Source organism: Solanum verrucosum, unplaced genomic scaffold, assembly GCF_900185275.1.
Source record: "Solanum verrucosum unplaced genomic scaffold, falcon-dt-bn FXZP01000268.1, whole genome shotgun sequence".
NCBI classification, from domain to species: domain Eukaryota; kingdom Viridiplantae; phylum Streptophyta; class Magnoliopsida; order Solanales; family Solanaceae; genus Solanum; species Solanum verrucosum.
In genome coordinates this window covers 3,914,695-3,926,172 of record NW_026019957.1, presented here as the reverse complement: position 1 = coordinate 3,926,172, position 11,478 = coordinate 3,914,695, and the positions used below count along the sequence as shown (strand labels likewise).

The 11,478-nt window shown below is 38.2% G+C and overlaps 1 protein-coding gene across 1 annotated transcript; it reads left to right on the top strand.

The window, feature by feature from the left end:
* Positions 1 to 86: 86 nt before the first annotated feature.
* On the top strand, positions 87 to 11,276 carry LOC125814417 (uncharacterized). Its single transcript, XM_049493864.1, has 10 exons — positions 87 to 136; positions 5,362 to 5,686; positions 5,819 to 5,872; positions 6,678 to 6,761; positions 8,355 to 8,480; positions 9,701 to 9,768; positions 10,696 to 10,765; positions 10,845 to 10,910; positions 10,981 to 11,058; positions 11,162 to 11,276. The coding sequence occupies exons 2-10, from the start codon at positions 5,408 to 5,410 to the stop codon at positions 11,201 to 11,203; spliced, it is 867 nt and encodes a 288-aa protein (XP_049349821.1). The 5' UTR covers positions 87 to 136; positions 5,362 to 5,407; the 3' UTR covers positions 11,204 to 11,276.
* Positions 11,277 to 11,478: the final 202 nt, after the last annotated feature.

Sequence of the window (11,478 nt, the reverse complement as noted above, 5' to 3'; positions counted from 1 at the left end):
ATCCATTTAAAAAGTTTGGGAGGATAGATATTAGATGTTTGTTGTATTCCTTTTTTTTAAGCTATTAAAGGGAGAAGTGAAGTGCAGAAAATAAAGACTCCATTTTTAGGCTAATTTGGCCAGAGATTTCTTTGAGGTTTGTCAATATCTCTGTTTCTCTTTCATTTTCATTTTCATTTTCTGGGTAATGTTCCATTGTGGGTTAAAAGTATTTTTTTTTCCACTTTGATTTTTGTTGAATAAAGTTTTTGTCTTGCTTGTTAGTTAGTATTACATCATACAAATCCTGTTTTCATTTACTTTAATCTTTGAACTAATAGAGTAACTTGAGTTCAGGAAGAGAAAAGGGGGTTCTTTTTATTTGAACATTTCATTTAAAGACTGAGTTTTTTTTTCCTACTTTGATTATCATTTTATATTGTTAATGACTATTGTTTTGGTTGTCTATATTATTTTGATATGACTGTCTTCATTTCTGTTATTTTTTTCTCTGTACTGCTTTGGACTGTTTTTTTCTATCGGAAATAGCTTATTTGCCTTCCAAGTAGGGGTGAGGTGTGGTTATGTTGGTAGAAATGATGTTTTTAACCTTTTCAATAAACAGTGGCTATCAGATAGGGAATGAGAATGGAGCCAGGATTTGAAGCTTATGGGTTTGGGATTCTAGTCAATTTTAAGTTATTGGGTTCTAAGTTAATAAATTGTACATGTTCAGTGGATTTCTAAAGACAAAATACAGGATTTGGACCAAAGCTATTGGGTCCGGCCGAACTTGTAAGCTGTACTCTAGCTCCGCTTCTGATGAGCACTTTGATGATAATTTATAGGCTTGTTAAAGTAAATAAAGTTTAAGATTGTATAGAAAGTTGGCTTGTCATATAGCTTTGCCTGATCCCAGACCAATTAAGCAAGAACTACAAATAAAGGATCTAGGTAGTAGGTACCCTATGACATATTTTATATTGGCCAGAAGGTATGTTTTAAACCGTGGAGTAGGTGCCGGGCTTCTGGAAGCTATACAAGGGGAAGTAGAATAGATGGGTGATAAGATATTATGGTGAAGTGGTTTGGGCTTGGGACTTCCATGTTGGAGACTTGGAGGTCTCAAGTTCAAAACCCCTTGCCAGCGAAAGCAAGAGGTTTGCTTTCTGGGTCGAGCTCGTCTAGTGCGGGTTACCTCTCCTATGTGGTTTGCGATCTATTGAATAGGAGCGGGGGTTTTACCCTGTGCACACCCAAATTGGGTAGCGGCTGCGGGTTTCCCTTGTTATCAAAAAAAAGATATTATGGTGAAAAATCAATGGTCTGAGTAGTGTAAATTCCTGGTTCGAACAGTTAGTGGTGGAAAGCTATAGAAACTTGGTAGGTGTGTATGGGTGACGAGAAAGACGAATAGGAACCTATACGAGATAATTGCAAGAAATGTTTCACCAGGCAGATAAATGATTGTCCCTCATCATGAATTTGGTTTAGAGGTAAGAATGCAACGCTGGATGCTTGAGTATAGCGCACGTCACGAGCTAGAACCTTACTGTTGACTGAATTTTTGTATTTAAGTGGGGCTGAATAGAGAAGAGGGGCATATTCCAATCACCCTCTTTCAACCACAAACATCTGGACTTTTGTCTCCACGAGGCCTCCTCTGCTTTGGCCAAACCTCTGAATTTCCAGTTTCAGATTCAAAATCTGAGATTTTTCCTCTTGAGTCTTCATTCTGCCTTCAGTTGCGTGCTCAAGCATTAGAAGTTCATCCAACGCTTTGCTTGCCCTGACTTCCACTTTCCTCTTTATTCCATTTGCTGATATCCCTTTTCAAGTGTTTCAGTTTTTGAGCTAGTATGTAATCTGGGGAACCATTAATATTATAGCTCTGCCACCATTCTTTGACTTTCTCAGTGAATCCATCATGTTGTAACCACATATTCTCAAATTTAAAGTATGACGGATTAGCAGACCAGTCACCACTCTCCAATACTATGGGTCTATGATCAGAAGTTACTTTTGGGAAGGCAAGCTGATTCACAGCTCCAAAGTTGTCACTCCAGTCGGTAGAAATCAGAAATCTATCTATTCTGGAGGCTTGAGTTGAATCCTCACTCTTGTACCAAGTGTAGTGAGCACCTGAAGAGGTAAATCAATCAACTCCATGTCCTGAATAAGATCTGAAAAGTTCCTCATTGCTCTTGATCTTCTAATGCAACTAAACCTTTCATGTTCGATCTACTGACATTAAAGTCTCCTCCAACTACCCAGTGATCAGTCCATAACCCTCTAATATCAGCTAATTCATCCCAAAAATCTGTTCTTTCCCAATTTGAATGTGGCCCATATACACCAGTAAAGCACCATCTGAGATCTCCCTGTAACCCTTCAAACATTGCAGTGATAGAGTATGTGCCTCTCATAAAAACTATGTGATTTCATTGCCTCTTATCCCAGAATATTTTGATACCTCCGCTCCTTCCGTATGATATAAATTCCATCCAGCCGACCCATCTAGATCCCCAAATCTGTGTTGCTATAACAATAGACCATTCTTCAATTTTGTTTCTTGTAGACATAAAACATCTGGCTTCCACTTCTTGACCAACGATTTAATGTTGTCTTTTTTTTTTATTGTCGTTAACCCCCCGCACATTTCAACTTATGATTTTCACTTCCATTCGGACAATGCTTTGAGTTTCTTACCCTTCATGATTCTTTCTCCCTCATTATGGACCCCTTTGTCATAGTTGACTGAGCAAATCAAATTTTCCAACTCACCATCCCCCTTTTCCTTGGAATTTTTTGTGTCTTTCTGTTTCTCCCTTTGTTGCTGAAGTTGTAATTTTCTCTTCTACTCCATACGTAAGATCATCTCCAAGATCTCATGTTCGAACCCATTTACGTTCACCCCAAAGGCCTTGCATGTTTTAGCCGTAACAATCTTTGTATACTGCTGTCACAATCCGATTTCTCGAGTCATGATGGCACCTACTATACCCTACCAGTAGGTAAGCCAACCCGTAACCCAGAACATCAAGCAATGAGTGTAAGGGCAGAAACTAGCGAAAACAATAATCTAAACAAGGACAATAAGGTAGAAGCAAACCAAAATAAATATATACAGAAATCCCTCCCAGAACCTGGAAGTCACTAGTACAGAGCTATCTAATAAAGAGTACATGTCCCAAAAGTGGACCACAGCAAAGCGTGTCTCAAAGGCAACAAGACTAGCTAAAACAAAAAGAGACAAGACAAACCCAAAACGCCAAGTGCTCACCTTTGTCTCCGAGTCACAGCTGCAAAAGAAGGCTGGAACTAATCACCGCTGGTAACTGGTACTGGGACCTGCATCTACTTAGAGTGCCTACTAAGTACCTTCGGCGATCATCCCCGAGCCTCTCTTTCTAGCTGGGCTGGGAGTGTGCTGCTGGCTGGGTGTCCCCGGGTCACTCTTTCTAGCTGGGCTGGGAGCTGACTGCATAGTATGACGACTCGCGATATCAACTTCACCCTCGGGTCCCTCTTTCTAGCTGGGCTGGGAGTGGACTATTTGGTTGGGTGCCCCCTGGGGTCACTCTTTCTAGCTGGGTTGGGAGTGCACTGTTGGCTGGGTGGAGGTTGATGGATTATCTTGGTTACTTTGGGGTTGGGATCCCGGTTTTCTTCTTTCTCAATAGACTTAGCTATTCTGTGTACCTGTCGGGCTTATGGGGGTTCGTTCAGGTTTTATTTATTTGGTTTGCTTCCGCCTTGTTGTCCTTGTTTAGATTATTGTTTTCGCTAGTTTCTGCCCTTATGCTCATTGCTTGATGTTCTAGGTTGCGGGTTGGCTTACCTACTGGTAGGGTATAGTAGGTGTCATCATGACTCGAGAAATCGGGTCGTGACAACTGTGCATTAGTGACAATAGTTAAGAGGGCAGAAAGTATACCAGGTCAAATAACCAAGAGTGAAGGAATTTTGCTAATGAGAATTTCATTAATAGGACAGTGGCACTATGGGATTTCCTGAAGTTGTACAAAGTTAGGGTATGACTGTATGGAGCTTACACAAAATACATCAAATAGTCAATTTTACAAGCTCAACTTTTCCAGAAAATAATAGTGGTCAATCTGGGATTAGGGATTTGTATCCTTACTTACAAGTATACAGAGTGATTGAAACTTGATGTTGAAAAATCTTCCCCCAGTAATATCCTTCTATTCGTTCAGACCAGATATTCTCCAAATTCTCATGTATTTTTCCGATGGCTGAACTGTTCCAAGTCAAGATTATAGCTTAACTGGCTGGATCTTACCTTATCCATGCTTCTAAGAGAAAAAACTAAATCCCAATATTTAAAAGTCCATCGCCAATGTGTTAAAATATGGTTACCTTTTTAACAAAAGATGCAGGACTAAACATGGATCCCTTGCCTCTTTCTTCGGTTGTCACTGGTCAAAGGTGCTTCCAATGCAGCTTTCCTTGCAAAAGGTTGTCTCTTTACTTAATGATGAGGGTGTTTGGATTGACTTATTTTAAGTGCTTTTGGCTTTTAAGCTCTTTTTCTATTTTTTGTGGTTTTGGGAAAGATAAAAAAATGCTTTTAAGCACTTATTTTTAGGCCAAAAAGTACAAACATAAGCTAAAAGCTAAAAGTTGTGTATGACCAACTTATAGCTTTTATAGCTTATAAGCTATTTTGGAAAAGCCAATCCAAACACCCTCGAAGTCTTCCAGAATATACTGCAGGAGGTTCAGCTATGTTAACCAGTCATACCATTTTGGAATGAGTTAACTTCCGTCTGCATCTTTGCTCCAAAAATGATCTGCAGCACCTTGTCAACAAACTCAACGTTAGGAAAAAGTGGAAGATGAAACAATAGAATCCACTTCTCGTTCGCTCTTAAATGGTATTGCAAATCATTTTGCCTCCTCATAGAGACCCATGTGTCTATCTCTGCTTTTTGGGACATCTACTAGTTGTAAGAAACATATTTTACGATTACTCTTACTTCCGCACTACATTATCATATTTGGACTTTCTTTTTACCCATGTAGACTGGATTAACTCATTTCTAATAGTTATTGACTTATTTCAAGTTAGTCAAATGTCATTGTTTATCTACTTTGGTAAGATCTCACAACCTACAGTCTGACCATGAGATTTCTTAAGACAAACCCACCTAAGATTTTGATTCTAAGAACTTTACATATAAATCCACAAAGTTTGTTTAAGGAACACCAACCATAAACCATGTAAATTGTGATTCCATATACAGTTGCATGAGTTGCACTTGCTTGATGATTAGAAGTAGAGGCCTTATGTTGTAGAAGCTAACTGAGTGCATCAAATTAGTTTCCTAAGCACTTCCATTTATATTTGTTCTTTTGCAGGTAGTTAAACTTTCCCACAGACTATTGGCTGTTGATTGCTTCTCCTATGTCCAATCGGATGGTGCTTAGCTACACCAATTCATTTGCATTATTTCGACCTAAATTTAATGGCCATTCCATTCCCTCCATATACCACACAGATGTGTTATCCTTGACGAGGCATGTGTCTTCCGCAACTGCTCTCTCCTTTTGTCAGCTTCAGGCATCAAAACTTCATGATAGTCCAGTTACTGTTGCAAGTGATGTTAGATATGGTAGTAAACAGATTATAAGTGTTGATTCGCCACTGTATGACTACATATTGACCAATGTTAGAGAACCAAAGGTGAATGCTCTGGTTGCAATCCCATAGTAATTTGAGAAGAGAGTCAAACGTGGGGAAAACAAAGATTAAAAGAAAAATAAAGGAAGGAGACTTTATCAGGTATTCATTTTTTTCTCTTTGTTTGGATTTCAGATTTTGCGTGAACTTAGGGAGGAAACAGCAACAATGCGAGGCAGTCAGATGCAGGTAATCCATCAGCCTAGGCTTTGCTAACTGTTATATTCCTTTACCTCCCTCCTAAGTAAGTTATACATTACTGCTGTTCTGCTGTCCCACTGTTCATGGTTTTGATACATGCACATGATCTCTTTCTGGTCTAAAACTTTAGGAACCTGTTAAGTTTCTGTATTTAATTACGAAGTGTCTCTTTCATACTTGAAAAATCTAAGGACCATTTCCAGAAGAAGGTTATTTACGGATGTTGTTATGACCCTTGGTCCCTCTGAACTTATTGGATGTGTGGTTCTACGGCACATAACAACTGACTGAGTCTGACTAAAATAAAAAGAACTAAGTGGTTGTATAAGTTTATCCTTTGTAATTCACTCAAGTGGATATGTGCAAAACTGACTCTCTAGATTGAGTTGAAGAAACTTTGTAACTTTAAATGAAGACAATCCAAGTCACTCATCATATAATGGAGTGGATGAGATATGGTTATAGTTTTCTGGAAGAGGATTTGTTAAGTGATGAGTTTTTTGAGCATGCACTTTGATAGTAATGCATGGGGCCATGGGGAGGAAACTTTTCTCTTTCAATTGCAAGTCTTGAAAGTTCACATTCTCCTCTTTTATGCTCCTTGAGGGAATAATGTGCTCCCTCTGCAAAAGTCTCTGAAGGTGAACTGGTTCTTTATTTTCCCTTCTATATTATTGGCTTACAACTTTTCTATATAAGATAGGGCAGTGATTGGTGGTGATGATTTTTCTCATGAGGAGATTGACAGATACTCTAAACTTCAATATTGACTAACTGCCATTCTTAGTATTAGGTGTCACCGGATCAAGCACAACTACTTGCTATGCTCGTCCAGATTCTTGGGGCAGAAAGGTGCATTGAAGTGGGAACATATACTGTAAGTCTACATTATGAACTCATACTCATCGACATGATTTATATTTTTGCCTTAATGTTTTCTTACCTCATATTAAACGTTTGGTACTTTCCTATTCAAAAAAAAAGTTTGGTACTTTCCCTTAAAATATATGTGGACACGTACCCTTCGGGGTGGCCCAGTGGTTTGAGCTTGGGACTTCCATGTTGGAGGTCTCAAGTTCGAAACCCCTTGCCAGCGAAAGCAAGGGGTTTGCCTTCTGGGTCGAGCTCGTCGCACCAGGCTTGCCTAGTGCGGGTTACCCCTCCTATGTGGTTTGCGAGCTATTGCATAGGAGCGGGGGTTTTACCCTGTGCGCACCCAAAGGGTAGCGGTTGCGGGTTTCCCTTGTCATCAAAAAAAATAATATATGTGGACACGTTGCTCACAACTTATGTTGCAAAAGTCACTCAAATGGCAAATTTATAATGCCAAAATCTTGGAAATGTGTTTGCTACCTAGACTAGTTGACAACAATGTATTGAATAAATTAGATTTGTGGCACTGGATGTGTTTGATGATGTGCACCTTCTTCTGTCGTACTTTAGTATGGACAAGATTGGAGTTTGCACCTCTCTTATCCTTTATGTAGGTACTTTTTAGTCAAAAAAAATCCTTTATGTTGGTCTTTTTGGTGTCAAAAGTAACAAAAATCTAAAGAAAGAGGGTGAGAGGAAGGGAACTTGATCTTCACTTGTACCTTCTCTATATCATTCTAAATTTTTCAGATGTACATGAAGGGACAAATATTTCCTAGTATTCATCGTAGGACTATTTGTGTTGAAGAGTATAGAGATAAGGTGGATCTTATAGAGGTGAAGTGCCTAAAGAGAAAAACTAGCCCGAAAATGTCACGGAAGAAAATGTTATAGCATATTGGCTGCTGGGTGAGTTTTCCGCCATGGAAGAAAAGGAGAGAGAGTATAGAACGCATGCTAGGAGGATCTCATTATAGAGGAGGTTCTCGACTGAGGGCTTCATAGAGGGACTCATGACAGAAGGCTCATGTAGGATGGAGTATGAGGGTAATTGGGTCATTTGTGGACGAAGGATAAAGAACAAAATAGGAAAAAGGAGACAGAACTCTTCCGCTGCTTGTGAGTGTTTGCTATTTGAAGTTCTTATCTAGCTTACTTTACTTTCCTGGTATTGCAATCTGTCCCTTACCCCTTGTCCAGGATACAGTAATCCCTCAAAGTTGGATAGAAACCTGGAGGAGAGCCTATCTGTTGTGCTATCAAATGCGGAATAATATGGGAAATTTTTTTCCCGGATAATTATCTTGCATGCCAAACGACAATATAGGAATATGTTTCCTGTTTTTGCTTTCACTTGAAATGTGATAAGATAGAAAGCTAAAAGGTAAGAAAGCAAAGAAGCACACATGCATTAGGAAAAATCCTTAACTGCGTGTGTTTGACCAGTATAATGATTGACCTTGTATACAACCAATTTCAGGTTTCTGTCAGTGATGATACTTATTTATATTGCCTTTTAGTACATTGAGTGTTGTTTTCCTCTTCTATTAATTGGCTGTATTATCGGTCATTAATATGAGTCATTCTTGTCCCACAGGGATATTCATCCTTGGCTGTTGCCCTGGTCCTTCCAGAAGGAGGTCATTTAGTTGCTTGTGAAAGAGATGGCAAAGTAATTGAGGTTGCAAAAAGATATTATGACCGAGCTGGTGTGTCACATAAGGTGATTCTGGTGTCTCCCTGTGTGATTCATAAGATGTAATCTTTTTGTTATACTTGAGAGATAATGACTTCAGAAAAATATGTTCCATATGAATCATAAGATGCAATCTACTAAAAATGGAAGTAATTGTTGACCTTATTATTCATCCATCCATCAATTAACCATTCCACCTTTCCAAACTAAGTGGGATTTGTTATATGGACTCTCTATATTTGTTTCAGTATTCTGGCATATTCCAATAATGGTAAAAGAATTTCTTCTAAGGAAAATCAAGGGCTTTCAAAAAGTAGAGCTTCTATATTTCACACTTATCCTACCTGGACCTGATTTAAGAGTAACATCAACCAAGGCTTAATCCAACTAGATGATATCACCTAAAATCTTTTGTTTTACGTTCTGTTCTGTACTCAGGTAAGTCCTGTTGATCCATAGAAACTCAAGAGTTTTTTAGATGACTTCCACATGTGATTTTAGGTCTATGTCGTCTCTTTTATTACCTTCAATCACCATATTGGTGCACCAATGGACTGATACTTTTGGAGGTCTACTTAAGACATAGTTGAACCATCTCAGGCATCAATCCATAATTTATTCTTCTCTATGTGATACGTCCACCTTTGTGTATCGTAATAATTTCTAATCTTGTCCAACTTTGTATGTACTTCCACATCCACTTTGATATCTACATTTTCATAACACATATCTTGTGGATATGATGGACCTTAGAGGCTTCAAATTTGCTCTCGCATAACATGCTAGTCGCAAAATTATTATGTATAACTTGATATTCATTTTACTAGGTATCTTCTGTTGCATACACTGCTATAGCATCTCTCAACCATTCTTTTCCAATTCTATGTCATATATCCTCATCTCTCATGCTATTTTCCTGGAAGACCGAGTCTACTTATCTGAATTGTCTGCATCCGTGCATTAAAATTCTGTTCAATCTCATGTCAGTACTGTTCTCTTTTATGGAGGCTAAGCATGCAAATATATTCTCTATTAATTCTATATCTGCTAAAATTCTTCTACTTAAGAGTATTTTAAACTTTCTAGGGGTTTTTAATGGCTGCCTAACATAAAATTTGAAATGTGAACTATATTTCTCATTTTGTAACGACTTATCATTATTCATCATTGTTTAGGGTGAAGTACGATAAATATGTGCTTAAATGTCTTTGATATTCATATCATTGATGGTTTGACTGTGTCATTAGGTGGACGTGAGACATGGTCTAGCAGCAGATACTTTGAAGTCTTTGATTCAAAATGGTGAAAGTTGCAGGTAAATATCTTTCTGAGGACGATTTTTTGTGTAGTTGCCGACTTTTTGCTTTTTTTGTTAAAAATGTGCATGTAAATCTGCTGTCAACTCTATGTGTAAGTGCATAGGCAGAGCTTAGGGGGGCGCAAGGCGGTTCATCTGAACACCCTTTGCTAGGAAAGTAAACTATATATATAAGTCAATTATTTTTTGTATATGTAATAGATGTTGAATTCCCGTGGCTTTGTTGTATGTTTACATTATTATATTTTGAATCTCCTTAGTGAAAATCCTAGCTCCGCCATTATGAGTGGAAACTCTTATAGAATTATTTTTCTTTCCTTTTTAGCAACTGCTTCTAGATAAACTTAGCACCATTATGAGGTACAAAAGATGTGATTTTCGAGTCAGATACCTCATTCTGAAAAAGCTATCATGGAGTATGGTTGGATAAAGATACTTTCTAATATGCAATGTGGCCCCCAAGGCCTAGCTCAAGTGGCAAAAGGTGGAGGATTGTGGCTTAGGTCGCAGGTTCAATCCCCACACCATGCAAAGCGAAGCCCGGTATTTAAGTGGAGAAGGGTAGAGGGGCGGGCCCATTATCCACCGAGTTTAGAAGGCTGTGATTGGTCCAAAGGGTGGGTCACAAACGGATTTCTCGGTTATCAAAAAAAATATGCAATGTGACAATACTAAACCCGTTTTGCTAGTTAAGTTACTTTCTTTCTATAACGCTTATTAGAGAAACTTCCCTCGCTTGCACTACTTCGACATTGAAGGTTGATGGCTTGATGAAACAGCAGTAGCTATCAATCTATCTGTCATAGTGAAGAACAAATTCAGATGTCTCGAATATTTATATTTAGAAGAAACCATTCGTTGTCCCTTCAGTGACATAGACAAAAAGAGGAAAGTCATTCACTTTCTAACTCCAATTCTATGCAGATATGATTTTGCATTTGTTGACGCAGAAAAGAAAATGTATCAAGAGTACTTTGAGTTGCTGCTACAACTGGTGCGTTGCACGTCTAAAATCACTGTATTGTTTATTAGGCCTGGCAGTTTGAGGTTGTAAAAGCCGTTCCCTTTCACAGGTGAGAATCGGAGGTCTTATTGTAGTCGATAATGTCCTATGGCATGGAAGAGTTTCCGATCCACTGGTAAAAAATCAGTTTCCTAGTTTGTCAACTCCAGAAAATGATTCACCTTTAACTGATATCTTCTTATCAGGTAAATGATTCCAAGACTCTTAGCATTAGAAACTTTAATGAAAACTTGATGAAGGATAACCGCGTCGACATCAGTATGGTAAGCATGAGTTTATATTGTTTCTTTCTTCTTCTGGGATTTTTCTGTTTCTATTTTTTCATTTGGAATGAAGTTCTGATATCATTTATCTTGCCTTGTTAAGGTGCCTATTGGTGATGGTATGACAATCTGTAGAAAAAGATGAAGCATAAAAAGAGATTGGATGTTGAACTTTTAGTGTAATATTTTGTTGTTTCACTTTTTCATTTGTAAGAGAGAGTAAGTGCCCGTTTGGATGGGCTTTTAAGTTGGTCAAACCGACTTTAACTTCTCACTTGGACTTTTTATATTCTAGTCTACTTCGTCTTAAAATATTTGTCGTATTTTTCATTTACACACCTAATATTAATTAGGAGGGGGTGTTTGATTATTGTACCCTAATTATGTCTTATACATGCAATATCTCTTCATTGAATATTT